General features: G+C 44.0%; 1 protein-coding gene across 1 annotated transcript in view; it reads right to left on the bottom strand.

The window, feature by feature from the left end:
* taf3 (TAF3 RNA polymerase II, TATA box binding protein (TBP)-associated facto) overlaps nucleotides 1-25157 on the bottom strand; it is a 175323-nt gene that overhangs the window by 27271 nt on the left and 122895 nt on the right. The window contains exon 3 of the mRNA XM_055653432.1: nucleotides 7956-9727. Within this exon, the coding sequence (XP_055509407.1) occupies nucleotides 7956-9727 (1772 nt within the window). The remainder of the gene's footprint in view (nucleotides 1-7955; nucleotides 9728-25157) is intronic.

Below are 25157 nucleotides of genomic sequence, written 5' to 3' on the forward strand. Positions count from 1 at the left end.
AGAGATTCACCACTCTCTGCGTGAAAAAAGTTCTTCTCATCTCGGTTTTAAAGGATTTCCCCTTTATCCTTAAGCTGTGACCCCTTGTCCTATCTCGGCCCTACAAGTCCGTGCCGAACAACTTTTTTCCCTTAGTCCCACCTGCCTGCACTCATACCATAACCCTCCATTCCCTTCTCATCCATATGCCTATCCAATTTATTTTTAAATGATACCAACGAACCTGCCGCCACCACTTCCACTGGGAGCTCATTCCACACCGCTACCACTCTCTGAGTAAAGAAGTTCCCCCTCATGTTACCCCTAAACTTCTGTCCCTTAATTCTGAAGTCATGTCCTCTTGTTTGAATCTTCCCTATTCTAAAAGGGAAAAGCTTGTCCCCCCCTTCATCCTTTTAAACTCTAGCTGCATCTCCTGGAGAACGTGGATGTGACGTTTCAGGTCGGGACACTTCTTCAGATGGTTCTCACAAGACTAATGCTTACCTATGCATGCCACCATTGAGTGCTGTTACCTGTGCATCCGTATCACAGCATTATTTCCAGCGAAACAGATAAGCGAGGTAAAGGTTGGGAGCCCTGCAATGATATGACCATCCAGAGCAGAGCAGAAAGCACTTAAATGCTAATAGAATGTGTAACTGTAAGACTGCAATTAATCAGAAAGGGCAAGAGTAAGGTTGTGGCAACACCAGCAAGTAGATAAAGACTTCACACTGCACGGGTTTGTTGTGAGAAGTGTAAATGAATATGCCTCTCAGTGGACGGGAAGGATTGAGCTTGATTTCCAGACGGTGAGATTTCCAACTGATGGTGCATCTACACAGTAATTCAGCACATCATTGGCCATCCTTAAGGATAGAAACTGAATGTCTTTTGAACATGTTTTTTGACTTTAGAGATACAGCGTAGGAACAGGCGCTTCAGCCCACGCAAACCAGCGATCACCCTGCTAAACTAGCACTGTCCTACACGCTGGGGACAATTTACAATTTTTACTGAAGCCAATTAACCTACAAACCTGTACGTCTCTTTGGAGTGTGGAAGGAAACCGGAGCACCCGGAGAAAAACCGCGCAGGTCACTGGGTGAGCGTACAAACTTCATACAGGCAGCACCCGTAGTCAGGATCCAACCTGGGCCTCTGGCGCTGTAAGGCAGGTTTTCGTGGACACAGATGCCATTACGAACCAGATAATAACAGAACCAATGAAGAGATATCGTATTTGCGCAATTACTCCTCAGCAACCTGATAGACACAGATCAAAATATTCCATCACAATTCTTATTTTGCTAAGGAACACCATTTCTGTGATATTCAATGTATCAAGTGCTAAAGGCGCATAGGGCTGACACAATACTAGAGCTGCTGCCTTGCAGTGCCAGTGATCTGGGTTCAATCCTGACTACGGGCGCGTCTGTACGGAGTTTGTACATTGGTGCGTGGATTTTCCCCAGGTGCTCCGTTTCCTCCCACATTCCAAAGACATGCAGGTTTGTAAGTTAATTGACTTCGGTAAAGATTGTAAATTGTCTCGAATGTGTCGGATAGCGTTAGTGTACAGGGGTCACTTGTCTCGGTGGGCTGAAGTGCCTGTTTCTGCACTGTATCCCTCAAATAAACTAAAGAGGTTCTTTGCACCTGGCACTAATTTTTAAACAGCCATATAGATATCCTGGAAACCTAATAATCAATGCATTTTATTTTGGATTTGAAAAGTTTGATTGCATTATGTTTGCTGCATAAGTTTCTGTTTAGAATTGGGAGGTATTAACTTATCTACGAGATCTAACAATATTAGCATGCAACCAAAAATGCTGGAGAAAGTCAGCGGGTGAGGCGGCATCTTTGGAGCGAAGGAATTGGTGACGTTTCGAGTCGAGACCCTTCGTCGGACTGATGTAGTGGTGGGGGTGGGGCGGGAAGAAGAAAGGAAGAGGCGGAGACAGTGGGCTTTGGGAGAGCTGGGAAGGGGAGGGGAAGGAGGGAGAAAGCAAGGACTACCTCAAATTGGAGAAGTCAATGTTCATACCGTTGGGGTGTAAACTGCCCAAGCGAAATATGAGGTGCTGCTCCTCCAATTTGCGGTGGGACTCACTCTGGCCATGGAGGAGGCCCAGGACAGAAAGGTCGGATTCGGAATGGGAGGGGGAGTTGAAGTGCTGAGCCACTGGGAGATCAGGTTGGTTAATGCGGACCGAGCGGAGGTGTTGGGCGAAGCGATCGCCAAGCCTGCGCTTGGTCTCACCGATGTAGAGCAGCTGACACCTAGAGCAGCGGATACAGCAGATGAGGTTGGAGGAGGTGCAGGTGAACCTCTGCCTCACCTGGAAAGACTGCTTGGGTCCTTGGATGGAGTCGAGGGGGGAGGTAAAGCGACAAGTGTAGCATTTCCTGCTGTTGCAAGGGAAAGTACCGGGGGGGGGGGGTGGTTTGGGTGGGAAAGGACAAATTGACCAGGGAGTTACGGAGGGAGCGGTCTCTGCGGAAAGCCTATTAGTGTGAAAGTTTTAGAGAAAGAGGGGTGGATTTTACAAGCTCCACATAGAGGGGAGAACAGGGCAGCATTTTATTTCACAAAGGTACCTAGGACCTGTTGGAAAAATTGATACTTTTCATGCTGAAAAATATCATCAGATTTTCAACTTTACAAAGCTGAAAACATATCGTAGGGAGAATGTCGTGCTCCTCTCACAGTGTGCCATCTTTCCACTTTCCTTGCTCAACTACAAAGAATTGAAGGTAGATAAAAATGCTGGAGAAACTCAGCGGGCGAGGCAGCATCTATGGAGCGAAGGAATAGGCGACATTTTGGGTCGATCTCGAGCTGAGTTTCTCCAGCATTTTTGACCACCTTCGATTTTTCCAGCATCTGCAGTTGGTTCTTAAACATAAATTGAAGGTGCTTCTTTTCATAACAAATAATTCAAGGTGTAGAATTCAAAAGTACAGAATTCAAAGTTTTGGGTAAAACTTGTTCGGATATTGAGCACCTGGCTTTTTAAAAAAAAAAGTTAAGTGAAAGATAGAATTCAATACCCGCATACAAGTCAGATAGCCTCTGACATAAAAGAATGGAAAACAATTTAGCAATTTCAGTGTGTACAGTCCAAACCCTGTGACCTGCTCCTACAAATTAGCAGCATGTATCTGTCATCACTACAACATGAACTGGAAGGGAAAGATAAATTACTGCAAGTACCAGATCCATTAAAGTTATTAGATCCTCATCAGAGTTAACCATAAATAAGGTTGATTAGAGGATGAAGGAAGCAATAGGCTGATTACTGCCTCAATTCGAAGACCAGACATGCCAACATTATAATAGGAATTGAACTAGGATAATAAGAGATTGTCAATAACTTTGACATTCGAGTCATAGAGTGTTACAGCCTGGAAACAGGCCCTTCGGCCCAACTTGCCCACACCGACCAACATGTCCCATCGACACTAATCCCACCTGCCTGTGTTTGGCTCACACCCCTCTCAAGCTGTCCTATCCATGTACATGTTTCTTAAATGTTGCGGTTGTACCAGCCTCAACTACCTCCTCTGGCAACCCGTTCCATACACCCACCACCCTTTGTGTGAAAATGTTCCCCCTCAGACTCCCCTTTTCCCCTTCACCTTAAACCTATGTCTTCTGGTTCTCGATTCCTCTACTCTGGGCAAGAGACTCTGGGCGTCTACCCGATCTATTCCTCTCATGAATTTGTACACCTCTAATAAGATCACCCCCTCATCCTCCTGCGCTCCAAGGAATAGAGTCCTAACCTGGTCAACCTCTCCCTATAGCTCAGGCTCTTGGGTTCTGGCAACATCCTCGTACATTTTCTCTGCATTCTTTCCAGTTTGACAACATCTTTCCTATAACATGGTGCCCAGAATTGAACACAATACTCTAAATGTGACCCGTCAAATGTCTTGTATAACTGCAACATGACCTCCCTACTTTTAAACTCAATAATTGTTGGAAATTAATTATTTCCCAATGGTTTCTATTTGCCATCACTGGGTCAAACGTTGTTTCTCAGTCCCACAGAAAATCAATTTTCACCGTTCCGATCAATTTACCTGACCATTGACTGGAGCACCGTCATTAATCAGTTTCATCAGGACAAGTTTCCTCCTTTATAATTTCTGAGCAAACCGCTATTCTTATAACTCTTCAATGCTCTTTACACATCAGGGTATCTTGGCTTAGAGACTTTGCCATGTGCTTTAAATTACAAAAAATACTTTCAGCTTGGCGATTTTTGTCTGTCTTCCTCGGTAATTTATTTTTGAAGAACTTGAGTCAATTAAGCAGGAATTTGCGTTTTATCATGTCATGCTTTTTAAGCTTTTCCTGGGCTAAACTCCTTTTAAAATGTATTTAAAAGATTCTGCTTCCCACTGATGCAAACCTCAAATTCTGTTGGGGGTGGGGGTTGGGCAGTAACTTTTCAATATTAGATGACATCTGCATTGATACATTTGAAGCAGATTCTTTACAGAGTGACATATGGGATGGAAAAGGGCCATTCTGCCCACCTTGTCTGTGCCGACCTCCTATCAACTTCCCATTCATATTAATCTAACATACAATGTCGAACAGCACAGCACTGAAACAGGCCCTGTAGCCCTAAGCGGGGCAAATTACCTACAAAACCGCACTTCTTTGCGTTGTGGAAGGGAAGTTGGCAACGGTCAAACTTGCTGCCCTGACTGCGCAAAAGTCTACCGCTAAATAAAATTTAAAAAGGGTTCAAACTAATGATGTTAAAACAATGTAAAATCGCCAATGGAGAAAAAAATAGATTAAATGGAACCGAACATGTGACAGTCAAAATGAAAGCAGTACAAGGAGAAGACGAGGGAGATAGATAATAAGCTGAACAAAATTAAATGGGGAACAAATAATGGGGAACTAAATCATCTTTGCTACTTTTGATTGATTGAATTAATTGAAATTAAATATAGCATGGAAACAGGCCCTTCAGCCCACCAAGACCATACTGACCATTGATCTCCGATTCACACTAGTTCTATGTTATTTCACTATCTTATACACTCCCTACACACAAGGGACAATTTACAGAGGCCAATTTATCTACACATCTGTTTAAGAAGGAACTGCAGATGCTGGAAAATCGAAGGTAGACAAAAATGCTGGAGAAACTCAGCGGGTGCAGCACCATCTATGGAGCGAAGGAAATAGGAAACGTTTCGAGCCGAAACCCTTCTTCAGACTGATGTAGGGTGGGGGGGGGAGAATCTTTGCACATCTTTGGGATGAGGGAGGAAACCGGAACACCAGAGGAAACCCAGGGGGACACAGCGAGAACGTGCAAACTCCGCACAGACAGCACCGGAGGTCAGGGTCGAACCTGGGTCTCTGGCGCAGTGAGGCAGCGGCTGTACCGGCTGTGCCACCGCGCCGCCTGACAAAGTAAGTTGCAGCAGGTGAAAACCAGGTAGATTTTGCAGATTTAACAATTATTCACAATTGCTGATTCAATGAGGCCATTTCTCATTGACTGAAACGCAGAGCCCCTGTTCTGCAAAAATGCGCGGGCTTGCAGTGGCTGTGGATGGGTGTTACGTTTGTAAAGACTGCAAAAGAAGCTGAGTTTAGTAAGAGGACTAACGCAGGGGTTGACAGGGTTCAAGGCAAGATATTGAAGGGCATACAACACAAGACTCCTCTGTGGAGTGCTCGAAATACACTGCTAGTGGATTTGCTCAGTCTTATATGCGAGTACCATTCTTTTCACCTGGATAAATAATACCAGTCACATAAGCCCCTTTTTTTGGAGTGTGCTGCATTTTTCCCTTAATCTTCTAGGATTTAGATTCTTTTTACTGCGTACCTCAAGGCACAAACTGATAATGCTCCGCTGCTTTACATTTCCTCTCTGACAGCCATGAAGCGCCATCACAAAGTCAAAGCGTTAAGACCGATTCCCTGAAACATTTTTTTTTTTTTTAAATCATGTCTTGCAGCAAAAAAACCCCAACTTCGGAGCTTATCTAAACAGATTAATCTAAATTACATTAGTATCTCGAAACATCTCATGTCTTCTGGCTCCACAATTTTCTTTACAAACAAATGATTCAGCTGGGGCACAGACCTCTAAGCTGTACATGGAGGTTCGGTAAAGACATCATTCCCACTACAAACTTAAGAGTAGAAACAATCGCAACATTTCATATTACAATCTATGAGAAGTATTTAATCACGACTTTGAAATGTAATTTTATCAAATTGCTCCATTGTAAACTCACTAAAATGGCATGCGTTTAGATATTTCAGCAGTTACAATTACTTTCTAATGAGAAAATAGTTTCAAAGTAGTTTAGTTTAGCATGGGAACAGGCTGTATATAGAAAGGAACTGCAGATGCTGGTTTATACTGAACAGAGACACAAAGTGCTGGAGTAACTCAGCGGGTCAGGCAGCAGATCTGGAGGAAAAGGATGGGTGATGTTTTGGGTCGAGACCCTTCTTCAGACTTGGAGAAGTGTTCAATCACTACTTTCAAATGCCAGTCTGAAGAAAGGTCCCGCCCAGAAGCATCACCCACCACTTTTCTCCAGAGATGCTGCCTGATTCAATGAGTTACTCCAGCACTTGATGTCTATCTATGAAACTTCTATCAATGGAAACTTGACCTTCCGTCATTGACGACCATTGATCACCCGTTCTCAATAGTTCCATGTTATCCTACCTTCTCATCCACTCCATGTACGTTAAGGACGATTTTTACAATGGCCAATTGACCGACAAAGTTGCACAACTTTGGGATGTGGGAGGAAACTGGAACACCCGCCAGAAAACTCATGCGGGGTGGAAACATGGAGGAAACCCACACGGGTCACAGGGAGAACATGCAAACTCTGCACTGACAGCACCCGAGGTCAGGATCGAACCCGGGTCTCTAGCGCTGTGAGGCAGCAGTTCATAAATATAAAAATAATTATTTTTCTGACTGTACAATTGCTTTTGAATCAGTCGCCTGTTTGGTGGTGAGTAGTCGCCCAAAGGGTCGGGTCGTACCTTTTTCTGGTTGCCGCTGGATTTTCAACAAGTTGAAAATTTTCGGCAACCTGCTGCGACTATGTCGGTTGCCGGCAGTCGATGAAAAAATCGCGTAAATGGGACAGGCCCTTTAGTTTAGTTTAATTTTAGTGTCATGTGTACCGAGGTACAGTGAAAAGCTTTTGTTGTGTGCTAACATGTCAACGGAAAGACAATACATGATTACAATCGAGCCATCCACAGTGTGCAGACATATGATAAAGGGAATAAGGTTTTGTGATAGATATATTGCATCTGGACTCGGTGAACTGTTCCGTCCATTCTATACTGACTGGGCACCAGGATAGTCTTGCAGAGCTGCATGCATAAAATGTATTTCACTGTTACATGTTACACATGACAATAAAGAAACGTTGAACATTTAGTGCAGGATAAGAGTCCAGTCAGTTGCAATTAGAGAGAGTCTGAGGGTCTCCAATGGGGTAGATAGTAGCTCAAGACTGCTCTTTAGTTGTTGATAGAATGATAGATAGAATTTAAAGAGTCGTACAGCGCAGAAACATGCCTTTTGGCCCAAATCATCCATGCTGATACCCCATCTAATCTGATTCCATTTGCTTGTGTTTGGCACATATCCTTCTAAACCCTCTCCTATCCATGTACCTGTTCAATTGTTTTTATATCTACATACAAACTACAAATTATAATGTTCAAGAAGGAACTGCAGATGCTGTAAAATCGAAGGTAGGCAAAAGTGCTGGAGAAACTCAGCGGATGTGGCAGCATCTATGGAGCGAAGGAAATAGGCAACGTTTCGGGCCGAAACCCTTCTTCAGACTATTTCCTTCGCTCCATAGATGCTGTCGCATCCGCTGAGATTCTCCAGCAATTTTGTCTACCTACAAATTACAACAGTTTTTACACTTACACTTACCTTTTCGTGTTTATGCTTCTCTTTCTCTTTCTCCTTCTCCTTCTTTTCCCTCTCTCTTTTCTCCTTTTCCTTCATCCTCTCCTTCTCCTTCTTTTTCTTCTTCTCCTTTTTGTCCTTTTTCTTTTCCTTCTCTTTGGGCTTCTCTTCAAACAGTCTCTCGGGGACCAGGAGGGGCACTGCGGGCAGCACGGACGGGCTTCGAACGTTGCTCGGGGTGCTGAACAAGGGCTCCTTTATAACAAACGGGAGCGGCGTCAACTGGTTCTTAACTTTGTGTTTATCCTTGTCCTTATTCTTCTCCTTGTCCTTTTTACTCTTTTCTTTATCTTTCTTCTTTTCCTTGTGCTTTTCCTTGTCCTTTTTGAAGTTCCCATCCTTGTGTTTTGCCTTAATGTCGCTATCGAAATCTTTGATTCTAAATTTGAACGGATCTAGCTCGTGGTCTTTTGCGAGCTCTTTCAAAATCTTGGACTCCTTGCTGGCCTCCTTGTTTTTCTCTTTGTCTTTGCTCTTTTCCTTTTTCTCCTTGTCCTTATCCTTCAACTTCTCCTTCTCCTTCTTCCTGATCTTCATCTTAATTTCTTTCTTCAGCTTTTTCTTCACGTCGGACGTCGACGTGTGCTTTGTGCGCTCCTCGTAGAGTTTGAGGAGGGGCTCCGGGGTAGGGGGGGAAGCGGACGGGGAGGACAGGTAAGGGATGGACACGGGGACGGAGGGCGGCGTTCCCATGCTGGCCTTCCGAACAACCTCGTTGATGGAATCGTCCAACGTCCACGATACATTGGTGCTGGTTGTCGGGGCCGACGAGGACACGGGGGTGGCACTTCCTCTGCTGAAGCTGCTCGACAGGGAGAACATTCGTGGGGTGGACGATTCTGAAATGGTAAGTCTCCTGGGGCTGGTGAAAATCTCCCCTTCCGATTCGGAACCTGAGGAGAACTCAAAGGGGTCGGGTTCCCGCTCAGCGCAAGCGCGGGCGATGACGGCGTCGATCGAGTCATCAATACTCTTATCAGGCACTGGCAATTTTTTTGGCGAGGTGTCGGAAACATTCGGTTTCTCCACTTCAATCGACAAGAGCGACTGCCTGGTCTGAACGTTTTCTTTGCCCAGTTTCTCAGGCCCAGAGTTGCAAACAGACAAGGGCGTCCTGCTGGGAGTTTCACTCTTGGCCGCGGAATGAGAAACACTGGGTGGTACTTTGGGACTTTTCGGGCTTTTGGGACTTTTTGTGCGCATGGGCGATTTTTTGTCCGCTTTCAAAGAAGCTTTCGGAGATCGGATGGGACTTCCCAAGAGTGCCAACTGAACTGCTTTTGGGGATTTGGGCTTTTGTATCGACGACGATGAGATCTTCGATTTGACTTTAGACGTGAATGCTTTTGAGTCGGAGGATTTGGGGGTGGAAAGTGGCGACGGTTTTGGTATGGGTGCAAGCATGGGAGGTTCGGGGGAAAGTGGCAGTGAGTCTGAATGATCTGGCGGAGGGACCGGTGACAAAACAGGGGGCACCCTTTGAGAATTTATCATACTTAAAGGTTCCCTGGGTTCCAAAACACCGTCGGGGCTGTCTATTTTACACCCCGCTATTCTGGCTCGCTTTGCAACCGGTAAATCGGCAGAGTCTGGGCTTTCTAACGGTCTTTTTCCCAAAAAGTTCTCATCGTTAACAGCCTCTTCCTCCTCCATTTCATCCTCTTCCTCTTCGAGAGGGACTTGCATGGCTTCTGCTGACGTGCCTCCATCAGTCGGCACCTGCTCCTCTTCTTCCTCTGTGAAACAAAGTGCAACGTTAAAAAAAACGATAGAACTCGTACTGAGATAAAATGATCAGTTTTCAAAATTTTAGAGTCAAACATATATATTTAAATAGCAGTCACTTGTTATGCAGGCATTCGCAGCGGTATATTTCCATATAGGTATGGAACAGCCGTATGAGTCATAGGAGCAGAATTAGGCCATTCAGCCCATCGAGTCTACTCCACCATTCAATCATGGCTGATCTATCTCTCCCTGTTAATCCCATTCTCCTGCCTTCTCCCCATAACCCATGACACCCTTACTGAGCAAGAATCTGTCAACAGTGTATTTCCATAAAATATAAGAGAGAGTTAGATATAGCTCTTAGGGTTAACAGAATCAAGGGATATGGGGAGAAAGCAGGAATGGGCTATGGATGATCAGCCATGATCATATTGAATGGTGGTGCTGGCTCGAAGGGCCGAATGGCCTACTGCTGCACCTATGTTTCTATGATAAGAATAATAGATGATGTACAGGATATTTTTTTTGTTTTTCTGGAGACACAAGGAACTGCAGATGTTAGTTTACAGAAAAAGACCCAGAGTGCTGGAGCAACTCAGCAGTCAGGCACCATTTCTGGAGAAAATGGATAGGCATGTTTAGAGTCGGGACCCTTCTTCAGATTGATTATAGTAGGGAAAGCTTCAGTAAGGAAGAGAGGGGGTCAGTGGCTTCAATCCAGTATAATCTAGCCCGTTACACCGCCCTCTGGCCATTGGTGATCAGATGAAGCTAATGTCGCTGGATTTTGGGCAGCAAAAGAAGACCTCAGCAACGGCCCTCAAGTCTCACAGCAACTGGCAGAAGTGACAATCAAAACATAGCCCTTTGATGACGCCAAAGTCATAAATACTGTAGTCAGTTTGTACATCTCAGTCTGAAGAAGGGTCTCGACCCGAAACATCACCTCTTCCTTTGCCTCACCCGCTGAGTTTCTCCAGCATTTTTGTCTACTTCATAATGTCACGATCAGTTGTCACCATGGACATGAATCTTGTGCACAAGTGGTTAATTTGTCATGTCCTTTCTATTCATGTGATCATTCTCGAAATTTGGTTTAGTTTAGAATTACAGCGCGGGAACAGGCCCTTCCACCCACCAAGTCCATGCCGACCAGCGATCCCCGTACACTAGTGCTATCCTACACACTAGGGACAATTTACAATTTTTACTGAAGCCAAATAACCTGCAAACCTGTATGTTTTTGGAGTGCGGGAGGAAACCTGGAGCGCCCCGGGAAAACTCACGTGGTCATGGGGAGAACATGCAAACTCTGTACAGACAGCACCCGTGGTCAGGATTAAACCCGGATTTCTGAAGCTGTAATGCAGCAACTCTATCACTGTGTCACTGTGCCGCTCAAATGACTCTACAAATTGGGAAGAACTGCTCCCATGACTCAGAATATCAAGATATCTGCTGAAGGGTCCCAACCCGAAATGTCACCTATTCGTTTTCGCCAGAGATGCTGCTTGACCCGCTTGATCCAGCTTGTTGTGTCTGTCTTCGAAGATCTTCTGACTCACAGACAAAGGCTATCAACTAACCACCATAAGTGACATTACAACATAGCATTGTTCACATATATATAAATTATGTCTCAGATAATGGCAATGACAACTTTAAAATTGTAGTGGAATGAATTTGAACCCAACTATGGAAAGGAAATGAAGAAATCTTAATAAAATCTTTACTGACAATCTCAATGTGTAGCTATTTGTGAAAACAGCGGTATTTTATTTGGCATAATCACACAACATAGTGAGCTATTAGGTTCAGTTTCAGACACAATTTCAGATCTGGGTGAAAGAATCTCGAGTCCAGAGTCATTACATGCGCTCTGTATGATTGTGTGTTTTTTACAACCAGGAGATTATCTTTCCGTTCCAAAATCTAGATCTATGATCGCATGAATGGCCATCAGGAGACAATACCATTATCAAAAGGCTGGAAGTGTTTGGTTGAGGACAAAAAAAAATATTCTAGATCCGTTATCAAATCCATGCATGGATTCAATAACTTGTCTGTTTCTCTCACCTTCAATAAAGTGAACCATAAATACTGAGTAATCGGTGAGACCAAGCACAGGCTTGGCGATCACTTCGCCCGACACCTCCGCTCAGTTCGCAATCACCAACCTGATCTCCCGGTGGCCCAGCACTTCAACTCCCCCTCCCATTCCAAATCCGACCTTTCTGTCCTGGGCCTCCTCCATGGCCAGAGTGAGTCCCACCGCAAATTGGAGGAGCAGCACCTCATATTTTCGCTTGGGCAGTTTACACCCCAGCGGTATGAAAATTGACTTCTCCAATTTCAGGTAGTCCCTGCTTTCTCCCTCCTTCCCCTTCCCTTCCCAGCTCTCCCACAGCCCACTGTCTCCGCCTCTTCCTTTCTTCTTCCCCCCCCCACCCCGACATCAGTCTAAAGAAGGATTTCAACCCGAAAAATCGCTTATTCCTTATCTCCATAGATGCTGCCCTACCTGCTGAGTTTCTCCAGCATTTTAGTCTACCTTCGAGTAATATAAGATGATTTCTTTAGCATTCGCAAAACAGACAATATGGGCAACGATAGACGCAAAATGCTGCAAATAACTCAGGTTATTTGAGTTATTAGGCAGCATCTCTGGAGAAAAGGAATGGCTCTGAAGTCTGGAGGAGTGTCTCCACCCAAAACGTTGTCTATTCTTTTTCTCCAGAGATATTGCCTGTCCCGCTGAGTTACTCCAGCATTTTGTGCCTATCTTCGGCTTAAACCAGCATCTGCAGTTCCTTCCTGAACAATATGGCCACTTGAGTAGGAAGGAACTGCAGGTGCTGATTTACACCAAAGATAAGTTCTAGGAACAGAACTGGGCCATTCGGCCCATCAAGTCAACTCAGCATTCAATCATGACTGATCCATCTTTCCCTCTCAACCCCATTCTCCTGCCTTCTCCCCATAACCCCCGACACCCGTACTAATCAAGAATCTGTTCATCTGCACATTAAACATATCAATGGACTTGGCCTCCACGGCTGACTGTGGCAATTAATTCCACAGATTCTCCACCCTCTGACTAGAGATGCAGGATAGACACAAAATGCTGGAATAACTCAGTGGGCTAGGCAGAAACTCAGCATCTAACGAAGGGTCTCGAAGCGAAACTTCACCTATTCCCTTTCTCCAGAGGTGCTGCCTGACCTGCTCAGTTACTCCAGTTACTTTGTCTATCTTCAACTTGTGTTCATTTAAGTACGTATGTAAGTTTATTGGCCAAGTATTCACATACAAGGAATTTGCTTTGGTGCTCCGCCCACAAGTAACAACATGACATACAGTGACAGTTACGAATGACTCAGAAAACACTAAACATTAAAAATAATAAAACATTATTGATAAAACACCATTGATCAAGCATGTGAACCAACAAAATACCAGATCAAAGTTATAATGTCTTTATCAGAACCCCGGAAGTATCTCAAGCTTGTATATCTGTGGAAACGTTGCATTGGTAGTGCAGTTGCATGCATGCATGCATTAAGAACATAGAGCAGCGCAGCACAGGAATAGGGCCTGAGGCCCACAATGTCCTTGCAAAACATGATGCCAAATTAAACCTCTGCATATCCATGTGCCTATCCAAAAGCCTCTTATTGTATTGTATTATATGTATGCCTGCTGCAATTACGTTCAGACTTCGGTCTGAATGACAATAAAAGTCTGTCTGTCTGTCTGTCTGTCTGTCTGTCTGTCTGTCTGTCTGTCTATCTATCTATCTATCTATCTATCTATCTATCTATCTATCTATCTATCTATCTATCTATCTATCTATCTATCAAACGCCACTATCATATCTGCCTCCACCACCATCCCGGGAGCATTCCAGGCACCCATCACCCTCTGTGTGAAAAAAAAACTTGTCCTGCACATCTCTTGCCCTTGTCACCTTAAAGCTATGGTCCCATGTCTTTGGCATTTCCACCCTGGGGAAAAAAGGTTCTGCCTGTCAACTAAGAATGCTCGAGTAAGCCTGATCTCAAAAGACAGACGAAGAGTGTTGGAGTAACTCAGCGGGACAGGCAGCATCTCTGGAGAGTATGTTTACCCTCTTCTTTCTTCAGAGATGCTGCCTGACAAGCTGAGTTACTCTAGCATGTTGTATCTAATTTTGGTATATAGCATCCTTGAGCGTTAGGGAGTTAGGGAGTGTTCTTGGAGAAGAAGCTGGATTATGCAATTATCACAAATCAACAACGTTTCAAGAGAGAGTTAGATTTAGCTCGTAGGGCCAAGGGAATCAAGGGATATGGGGGAAAAGCAGGAACGGGGTACTGATTTTGGATGATCAGCCATGATCGTATTGAATGGCGGTGCTGGCTCGAAGGGCCGAATGGCCTACTCCTCTATGTTTCTAATTGCTGCTTACAGCATCCTGATCTCATGCAAACCAGTGGGCATTATGTGGATACCAGGAAATGCAGATGCTGGTTTACAAAAAATGACACAAAGTGCTGGAATAACTCAGCAAGTAACAAGTGACTTGTCACAAGTAACGAGGTACAGTGAAACAGTTCAGGACCAGTATCACTATAGACAAGCATATAGATACATCTCAGATGCAGTACAAGTGTATAGCAGCAGTACACTGAGAAACCATACAGAGTCGCCAGTTTGGCGCATCAGGCAGCATCCCTGGAGAGTATGGTTTGGGAACAGCTCCAGCCAAGACCACGAGAAATTGCAGAGAATTGTAGATGCGGCCCAGACCATCACACAACCCAATCTCCCTTCCTTTGACTCCATCTACACCTCACTCTGCCTTGGCAAGGCCAGCAGCATAATCCAGGATGAGTCACACCCTGGCCATTACCTCTTCTCCCCTCTCCCAATGGGCAAGAGGTACAGAGGTGTGAAAACGCTCACCTCCAGATTCAGGGACAGTTTCTTCCCAGTTGTTATCAGGCAACTGAACCATCCTATCACCAACTAGAGAGCAACCCTGAGCTACTATCTACCTTGCTGGAGACCCTCGCACTATCTTTGATTGGACTTTACTGGACTGTATCTTGCACTAAACACCATTCTCATTATTCCCTTGAACATGTATCTGTACACTGTGGACAGCTCGATTGTAATCACGTATTGTCTTTCCGCTGACTGGTTAGCACGCAACAAAAGCCTTTCACTGTACCTCGGTACACGTGACAATAAATTGCACTAAAATCAAAGGTGACGTTTCAGGTAAGAACCCTTTCTGCAGCCGACATTATGTAGCTCAGGATGGTCCTTTGGACACTGAGCCATATCTCCAGCATTTCACTTGATTCTCTTCCTCTTTTGCAAGGTCCAAGTTTCACAGCTGTGCAGTGCTATTTGTAGAACCATTGTCAGGTCCAGCTTTCACTCGGGCTGCTAAAACCATCACTATTTTTGTCTTATGACTCAGAACATCATCTTTATCGTGCTACAATCCAACATTGATACTTCCGGACATTATCCTCTTCCTGATTGCTTCAACACATCCTGTAGCTTTGTCTAAGCTGAACCCGGGGCGGTGAGGCTTTCCACGATTCCTACATGACCACTGCCTCCTTGGAATTCTATCAGGCTTCGAGATGGCATAATCATTGTCTTCCTAACATGTGAATGTATAGCTCAGTGGTAGTGCATTTGACTGCAGATCAAGAGGTCCCCGGTTCAAATCCAGGTGCCCCCTCTTTTTATCTACCTCACTGGAGACCCTTGAATTATCTTTAATCGGACTTTACCTTGCACTAAACATTATTCCCATTCTCATGTTCATTGTGGATAGCATGGAAACAGGCCCTTCGGCCCACCGATACCAACCAGTGATCCCCACACATTAACACAAACCCTCACACACTAGGGACAATTTAGACAATAGACAATAGGTGCAGGAGTAGGCCAGTTAGCCCTTCGAGCCAGCACCGCCATTCAATGTGATCACGGCTGATCATCCACAATCAGTACCATTTACACGTATACCAAGTATACAAACCCAAGCCAATGAACCTACAAACCTGTACGTCTTTGGAGTGTGTGAGGAAACTGAAGATCTCGGAGAAAACCCACGCAGGTCGCGGGGAGAACGTAAAAACTCCGTACAGACAGGACCTGTAGTCGGGATTGACCGAAGGCCTCCGGTGCTGCAAGCGCTGCAAGGCTGCAACGCTACCACTGCGCCACCGTGACATTGTAATACTATCTTTCCGCTGACTGGTTAGCACGCAACAAAAGCTTTTCACTGTACCTCGGTACACGTGACAATAAACTAAACTAAAATCAAAAACAGAACAGCTTTACACACTCAACAAGAAAACAAATCTGCAATGAATGAAAGGCTTCCCTTGCTGCCTTAATGCAAAACATAAGCTGCTGACATAAATAAACTTCACTTCATGGTTTGATTAAACACCCAAATTAAAGTCAGACCCCCTTTTCTTTCTGCTGGCTGCGTTGAAACAACTCTATTCCCTGGAGCGCAGGAGGATGAGGGATGATTTTACAGAGGTGTACAAAATCATGAGAGGAATAGATCAGGTAGGCAATCAAGAACCAGAGGACATAGATTTAAGGTGAAGGGAGAAAGATTTAATAGTAATCGGAGGGGAACATTTTTCATACACAGGGTGGTGGGTATATGGAACAAGCTGTCGGAGGAGATAGTTGGATCAGGGACTATTGCAATGTTTAAGAGAGAATTAGACAGGAACATAAGGATAGGGCAGGTTTAGAGGGATGTGGGCCAAACGCAGGCAGGTGGGACTAGTGTAGATGGGACATGTTGGTCGGTGTGGGCAAGTTGGGCTGAAGGGCCTGTTTCAATGCCGTATGACTATAGCTCAGCAATTATTAATGCAGTTCAGGTGGAACGATCAAACAAATGCTGACTGATATATATTATATAGTTATATATTTTCTTGTTTTAGTTCCAGAGAAGCACACTGTCCAGCCAGCTCATTTAAAGACGACTTTACATTGGGAGTTATATGTGAAGTAATTATACAACTGAGCTTTCCACATAGTCCATTTCCTATCTTTAGTTTAGTTTGTAGACACAGCACAGAAACAGGCCCACTGAGTCCTCACTGACCAGTGAACCCCAGACATAGAAACATAGAAAATAGGTGCAGGTGTAGGCCATTCGGCCCTTCGAGCCTGCACCGCCATTCAATATAATCATGGCTGATCATCCAACTCAGTATCCTGTACCTGCCTTCTCTCCATACCCCCTGATCCCTTTAGCCACAAGGGCCACATCTAACTCCATCTTAAATATAGCCAATGAACTGTGGCCTCAACTACTTTCTGTGGCAGAGAATTCCGCAGATTCACTACTCTCTGTGTGGAATTTTTTTCTCTTCTCATCTCGGTCCTAAAATACCTTATCTTTAAACTGTGATCCCTTGTTCTGGACTTCCCCAACATCAGGAACAATCTTCTTGCATCTAGCCTGTCCAACCCCTTAAGAATTTACATGAATGCTATCCTACCTACCAGGGACAATTTACAATGATACCAAGCCAATTAGCCTACCACGCTGTACGTCATTGGAGTGCGGGCAAAAACTGGAGATCTCGGAGAAAACCCACGGGTACATACTCCATACGGACAGCACCCGTGGTCAGGATCTTAAATCGGGTCTCTGGCGCTGTGAGGTCTAATCGCACCTCGACCACAGACCACCTCTTGCTCTACGTGTTTAAGAAGGAACTACAGATGCTGGAAAATCCAAGGTAGACAAAAGTGCTGGAGGAACTCAGCGGGTGCAGCAGCATCTATGGAGCGAAGGAAATAGGCAACGTTTCGGGCCGAAACGTTGCCTATTTCCTTCGCTCCATAGATGCTGCTGCACCTGCTGAGCTTCTCCAGCACTTTTGTCTACCTCTTGCACTACCATGGGCTTGTTCTTTTTTAATTTTGTTCTGCACCAGCGCCTTGTTCTTTTGCACAATCTTGTTTCTTAGTCCTCAAGGGATGCTCCAGACCTGCTGAGTTCCTCCAGCGCTTTGTGTCTCCCCCCCCCCCCCCCCCCCCCCCCCCCCCCCCCCTCCCAAAAGTAACTTAAATTAGTGCAACCAAAGAAGCTGCTGTGATAATGTTACCAATAACTAAATCATTGACAAAAGGATGTTTAATAAGTCAGTGGGATACTATTAAAGTGAGGATATTAAAACAGTTTACAGGGCAATTATATATAAAGGCACTACAAATAGGAAAATTGCTTTTGGACACTAAATTTGGCAAGTTCAAAGGAAATAGGTAAATTATTATTCAGGACTAAGAGTCTACTAAGGATTGCCTCCAGGTACAATTTGCAAATAAATGCAGTCCGACTTTACAATTCTTTGTAAACAGCGAGGAAGCAAGCTTCAGTAAAATTGGCTGTCACGAGGCCGACAGCAAATATTAATACAGATATTGAATGGGAACATGTAAAGCATCATATTCACACTGTTGCTTTGTCTTCCTACCATTATTGCAGTTGTAAAAGCACCATTGTACTCGATCATGAAAAGGGCTAAGAAATGTTTATGAAAGAGGAATCAAATGAAGTACTGGAGCCTTTGCGCTACCAATTATTTCATTTTTGAAAAAAAAAGAAAAAGAAAAGTGACAACAAACAAAAAAAAAAAAAAAATCACACTGACATCCAAATGCACACTTCTACAATGCAGAGTGAAGCAGTTACTGACTGTATTAGCACAGTACGGTGAAACAATTTACAGTATTATGAATGGCCTAATCTATATGTTAATGCCACTGGATCATATAACTCCTGCTTGAATAAGATAGTGGTATAGTTGGAGTGTTTCTATAGTTACCGTCTATGACAACAGTTCTGAAAGGTTGTTTGACTGACAGGCACATGCTGCTCAATTGGTGCCCAGCAGTTGCTTATGATAAAAAGCCACGATAACAACAGTATCTCTTACATCTTTTCCCTCCATTAGATATTCTAAATCACCCTTTGCTCGTCATTGCTATTATTCAATCGCCAGCTGATGTATAAACTTAAAGCTCTCCCCCCCCACCAGCCTCCTGCAGTTAGATGAACTGCTGGACTCAGGATGGAGTTAAATCATCTTTTGAGTTTAGTTTAGAGAAACAGGCCCTTCGGCCCACCGAGTCCGTGCCGAACAGCGATCACCCCTGTACACTAGCACAATCCTACATACTAGGAGCAATTTGTTTGCGGCAAGGTGGCGCAGCGGTAGAGTTGCTGCCTTACAGCGCCAGAGACCCGGGTTTGATCCTGACCACGGGTGCTGTCTGTATGGAGTTTGTACGTTCTCCCTGTGACCTGGGTGGGTTTTCTCCAGGTGCTCCGGTTTCCTCTCACACTCCAAAGACGTAAAGGCTTGTAGGTTAATTGGTTTGGTATAATTCTAAATTGTCCCTAGTGTGTGTAGGATAGTGTTAATGCACGGGGATCTCTGGTCGATGTGGACTCGTGGGCCGAAGGGCCTGTTTCCGCGCTGTATCTCTAAACTAAACTAAACTAAACTAATTTACAATTTTACCGAGGACAATTAACCTACAAACCTGCACCTCTTTGGAGTGTGGGAGGAAACCGGAACACCCGGAGAAAACCTGCGCAGGTCACGGGGAGAACGTACAAACTCAAGATTCAAGATTCAAGATTCAAGGGAGTTTATTGCCATGTGTCCCAGATAGGACAATGGAATTCTTGCTTTGCTTCAGCACAACAGAATATAGTAGGCATGACTACAGAACAGATCAGTGTGTCCATATACCATTATATAAATATATACACACATGAATAAACAAACAGATAAAGTGCAAATAAACAGATAATGGGCTATTATGTTCAGAGTTTAGTTTGAGTTGAGTTCAATAGCCTGATGGCTGTGGGGAAGTGGCTATTTCTGAACCTGGATGTTGCAGATTTCAGGCTCCTGTACCTTCTACCTGAAGGTAGCGGGGAGATGAGTGTGTGGCCAGGATGCTGTGGGTCCTTGATGATGCTGCCAGCTTTTTTGAGGCAGCGACTGTGATAGATCCCCTCGATGGTAGATCTTCTATACTCCGTAGACAACACCAGTAGTCAGGATTAAACCCAGGTCTCTGGCGCTGTAAGACAGCAACTCTACCGCTGCACCACTGTGCTGCCTTTAAACTGTATCTCTAAACTAAACATTGGCCTGCATTTTATTGTCCCCCTTGGCCACCTAATTCCCCACGGAAAGCTTCAATTGACAGTTTCCACAATGTTCCAGATCATGACCACTTGGTAAATAGACTTTATTTTTCCTCCACCCGCCCCTTGTGTCTTTTGCCCATCATTTTGAATCTGTGTCATCATGTCCTCAGGCCATCTGCAATTGGAAACAGCTTCTCCCTCTTTACCCTATTAAAACCTGCCAGGACCTTGTAAGCTTCTATCAAATCTCATCTCAACCTTTTTGCTGCAAAAAGAACATCAACAGTTTTCTCTGCCTAACCTTGTGGCTAAAAAAATCCCTCGGCCCTGGAAGTACTCCAGTGAAAATCATTCAGAAATAGCCACATCACTGTAAACTCGACACTTAAACAGAAATGAGTTGGATTTTATCAAAAACGGCAAGGTCAAGGATTATGTTACCCATCTGCTACAACAGATGGTAATAACATGATCTCAGTTACTTTTAATAAGTATAATGGAAAATGACATTTCACACTACCAGGTGGAGAACAGTGACTACAATTGATTTAAAACACAGGTACAAATATTACAATAAATAGGCATGAAAATTATGTGGCACTTGATAAATTAATAGGGTTCCTGTAGATTTGTACATCGGTACCACAGGCTGCTGTCATAACACTCAACATTTAATGTTATACAGGATGGTTTTATAAACTTACTAATCTGTTAATATTCAGTATGTGCAATCTTATATCGTAAGCACCAACTGTTAGCATACACATTTACAAATCTAACCGCTCTGTAAGACATGCTTAGCGAGTAGCAGTTAGGTTTCAGTTTCAATGTTTCCTTTAGTTTATTTTAGAGATACAGCATGGAAACAGGCCCTTTGGCCCACCGAGTCCGTGCTAACCAGCACACTAACATGAGTCTACATACACTAGGGGCAATTCACAATTTTTTTTTACCAAGCCAATTAGCCGACAAACCTGTATGTCATTGGAGTGTGGGAGGAAACTAGAGCACCCGGAGAAAACCCACGCGGTCACGGGGAGAACGTACAAACTACATACAGACGGCACCCATAGTCAGGATCGAACCCAGGCATCTGGCGCAGTAAGGCAGCAATTCTACCGCTGCGCCACCGTGCCGCCCAATGCAATGTGATTTTGCTGTTTCAAGTGACACATAAAATATTGAACAGTTAAAGTTTTACAATTATTTCAATTTACTTTTAATCAGGAGGTTTATTAAATAATCAAAGACTTGTCCCATCCCAGCCTTCTCCGCTCCCGTTCGGCATAAGGTACAGAAGCTTAAAAGTGCGCAGCACCAGACTCAGGAACAGCTTCTTCCCCTCTGTTATCAGTTCTGAACGTCCCTTCCATAAGCTAGGGTGCTGTCCAATTCACCTCTACCCCATTGCAGACATTGGACTTTGTCTCTGGAACTGATGCGCTACAATGCTGAGAACTATATTCTGCACTCTGTATCTTCCCCTATTAATAATAAATCTGATATGTTTGAATAGCAAAGTTTTGAATTCTATAGTCGGTACACTAATATACCTGATGTTCCTTCAACTTACAATCTCGCAATAATATACCTAAACCTGAAAAATTATAGGACGTCAATTTTAATAGTCAATATTTTAAGGAAACAAAATATTTGCCTTGGAATAAATTGGATTTGCCACCCTCCTGCTTTTTTGATCAGCAGAGGCTCAGGAATCAGGACATCTGTGTAATTTGTAAATCTCCATGTAAAGAACAAACTGAAAAGGATCATGTTTGGCATGAAACCTGCATTTATGAAGCAGCACTTTTCAAAATAAAGTTTTGGTATCAAACAGCGCTGCGAACAAATTCAATGTTATTTGGTTTATTTTACATGCCTTTCGATTAAGGGGTCAAATAGCCTTTTAGATTTAATAAGACTAAGATTTAAGGATAAGGATAATTGTAAATAGTCTCGTTTATATGGAAATAATGGATTACAGCAGAAATAATAAGCTATCGTAGAGCCATAGTCATACAGTGTAGAAACAAGCCCTTCAGCCCATCCATGTCCCATCTACACTCGTCCCAATAAACCTTTGCCCACGTAACTGCCCAAATGTCTCTTAAACGTTGCGATTGTTCTTGCCCCAACCACCTCCTCCGGCAGCTCGTTCCATACACCCGCCACCTTTTATGTTAAAAAAGTTAACCCTCGGGTTCCTTTTAAATCTTTATCCCCGCAACTTAAAATTTAATTTGTATATTATTTGCCAAGATGTACAGCAAGCTCAATTTTGATTCCTTTCTGGTGTAAGAATGGAAAAAAGATGGGGTTTACTCATATTTATCATCTCACTGTGGAGGTTTTACAATCCGACATGATGTCTAAATGCTGCAGCCATTTTAGATGTGGTGAGATCACATACAGAGAGAGAGGACTGACCATTTTAAACCGGTTTTGATAGTATTGCTTACTGGAAATCACATGCCATGAATCTGTTAAAACATCTTCGAATAGTCATGAAAGGATTGATATTCGCCCTTATCGGCAGACTTTTAATACGTCATCAAGAGTGTAAAACTCAGGCAGTGCAGCACGCTTCTAGTACTGGGATAATATAATCATATACAGATGATACTGATAACATTATGAGAAATGGTGACTGATGATACAGTAGTGCAGAGGGCAGAGTTGCTGCCTCACGGCGCCAGAGACCAGAATTCAATCCTGACCTCAGGTGCTCTCTAGTGTGGAGTTTGCATGTTCCCCCTGTGACCGTGTGGGCTTCCTCTGGGCTCTCCGGTTTCCTCCCATATCCCAAAGATATGCGCGCTTGTAGCTTTATCCCAGAAATGATTGAGGTAGTTTGACAGCATTGGGCCAGTACTCGCTGGAGTATAGAACAAGTCAAGTCAAGTCAAGTCAAGTTTATTTGTCACATACACATACGAGATGTGCAGTGAAATGAAAGTGGCAATGCTCGAACAATGAGGATGATGAACATTGAAACTTACCAGGCCTGGATAGAGTGAATGTGAAGAGGATGTTTCCACTAGTGGGAGAATCTAGGACCAGAGGACAAAGCCTCAGGATAAAAGGACCTACCTTTAGAAAGATTAGAATAAATTTCTTTAGTCAGAGGGTGGTGAATCTGTTGGATTTGTTGCCGCAGACGGCGGTGGACGACAAGTCATTGGGTATTTTTAAAGAGATTGACAGATTCATGATTTGTACGGGTGTCAGGGGTTATGGGGAGAAGGCAGGAGAATGGGGCTGAAAGGGAGAGATAGATCAGCCATGATTCAATGGGGGAGTAGACTTGATGGGCCAAATGGCCTAATTTTGCTCTTAGAACTTATGAAGGTCAATTGACCTCTGGGTATGTGGGGAGTGGATGCAAAGGACAGATAAGATAGTGCTGGTGTGAACGGGCTGGCATGGATTCAATGGGCCGAAGGGCCTGTTTCCGTGCTGCATGTTTTGGAAAAAGCAGATCTATTGCAACTGTTCTGCTAATGGCAAATATGTGGTTTGGTTATTTTGAATAGAAGACAGTATGGATCCCTGACTACTTAAGTCTTCTTACTAGATTTTTTAAAGGTTTAAAGTGCAAATGCATTTAAAATTGTTTTAACAGTTGAAAATATTTCCCTAAATTTGTAATGAGGAAAATGACGGATGTGTGTAAATACAAATAGCACCTAAAAATCCCACTTAAAGCGACACCTTCACATGGCAACCCATCCATCACATTAATCGCCATGCCTCTACTATCAGCGGGCGGTTGCTGCTGTGGTACACTGATGTACGGCAGTAAACCGCGAGGCTTTCTCAACAGCGATATTGGGCGCAACGGTGGAGTTGCTGCATCACAGCGCCAGATACCCGTGTTCGATCCTGGCCATGGGTGCTGTCTGTACGGAGTTTGTACGTTCTCCCCGTGTGTTTTCTCCAGGTGCTCTGCATATTCCAAAGACGTGCAGGTTTTTCGGTTAATTGGCTTCGGTAAAATTGTAGATTGTCCTGAGTGCGCGGGGTGATCACTGGCCGGTGCGGACTCGGTGGGCCGAAGGGCCTGTTTCCGCCCTGCCTTGTAGCCACTCTATCGCAGCGCCACAGTGCCGCCCCTAGTTTAACTACTGGAACGCAGAAGTCATGGACTGGTAACTTATACAGGTTGTGTACATCTATCAGAGTGCATGTTCCTTCAACTCACAAGCTTGCAAGAACACTTCTCTGTTTGTACAACAATGCGGCACATGAGAGGTAATATTACAAATTGGATATGGTCGTGGGGAACTTTGCCAGCTCACAGTCCGTGCAGGAAATATTTTCAAGTAACACATCAATGATTTTTGCTCGAAATAGCAAATGGACCAGATTGTTTCATTCAATAAATAATCAGGAAAAGAGATGCCACAATTGTATGTAGACAAAATTGCTGGAGAAACTCAGCGGGTGCAGCAGCATCTATGGAGCGAAGGAAATAGGCAACGTTTCGGCAATAGGAGTCACTGTAGTGGATGTTTATTTTAAAATGTATTTTGTGTGTTCTGTTGCTGATTATTTGTATGACTGACTTGGCAAATGAAATTCCTCATACATTACAAAACATACTTGGTAAATAAAGTATTATTGTATTGTATTTTAGTCACTCAGGAGTAAATTACAGAGGGCCAATTAACCTACAAAGCTGCAACCGGAGGAAACACACGTGGTCACAGGAAGAACGAGCAAACTCCTCACAGACAGCACCTCAAGAGTCAAGAGAGTCAAGAGAGTTTTATTGTCATGTGTCTCAGATAGGACAATGAAATTCTTGCTTGCTGCAGCACAACAGAATATGTAAACATAATACAGAACTGGAGATAAAAGTTCAGTGTGTCTATAGACCATAGAACATAATAGACCATAGACACAATAAATAAACAGATAAAGTGCAATAGGCTGTTATAGTTCAGAGTTTGTTTGATGACGAGTTTAATAGCCTGATGGCTGTGGGGATGAAGCTGTTCGTGAACCTGGATGTTCCATATTTCAGGCTCCTGTACCTTCTTCCCGATGGCAGCGGGGAGATGAGTGTGTGGCCCGGATGGTATTGGTCCTTGATGATGTTGGCAGCCTTTTTGAGGCAGCGACTGCGATGGATCCCTTCGATGGTGAGGAAGTCAGAGCCGATGATGGACTGGGCAGTGGTCACAGCTTTCTGCATTCTTTTCCGCTCCTGGACATTCAAGTTGCCGAAC

This window comes from Leucoraja erinacea, chromosome 22, assembly GCF_028641065.1.
Source record: "Leucoraja erinacea ecotype New England chromosome 22, Leri_hhj_1, whole genome shotgun sequence".
NCBI classification, from domain to species: domain Eukaryota; kingdom Metazoa; phylum Chordata; class Chondrichthyes; order Rajiformes; family Rajidae; genus Leucoraja; species Leucoraja erinaceus.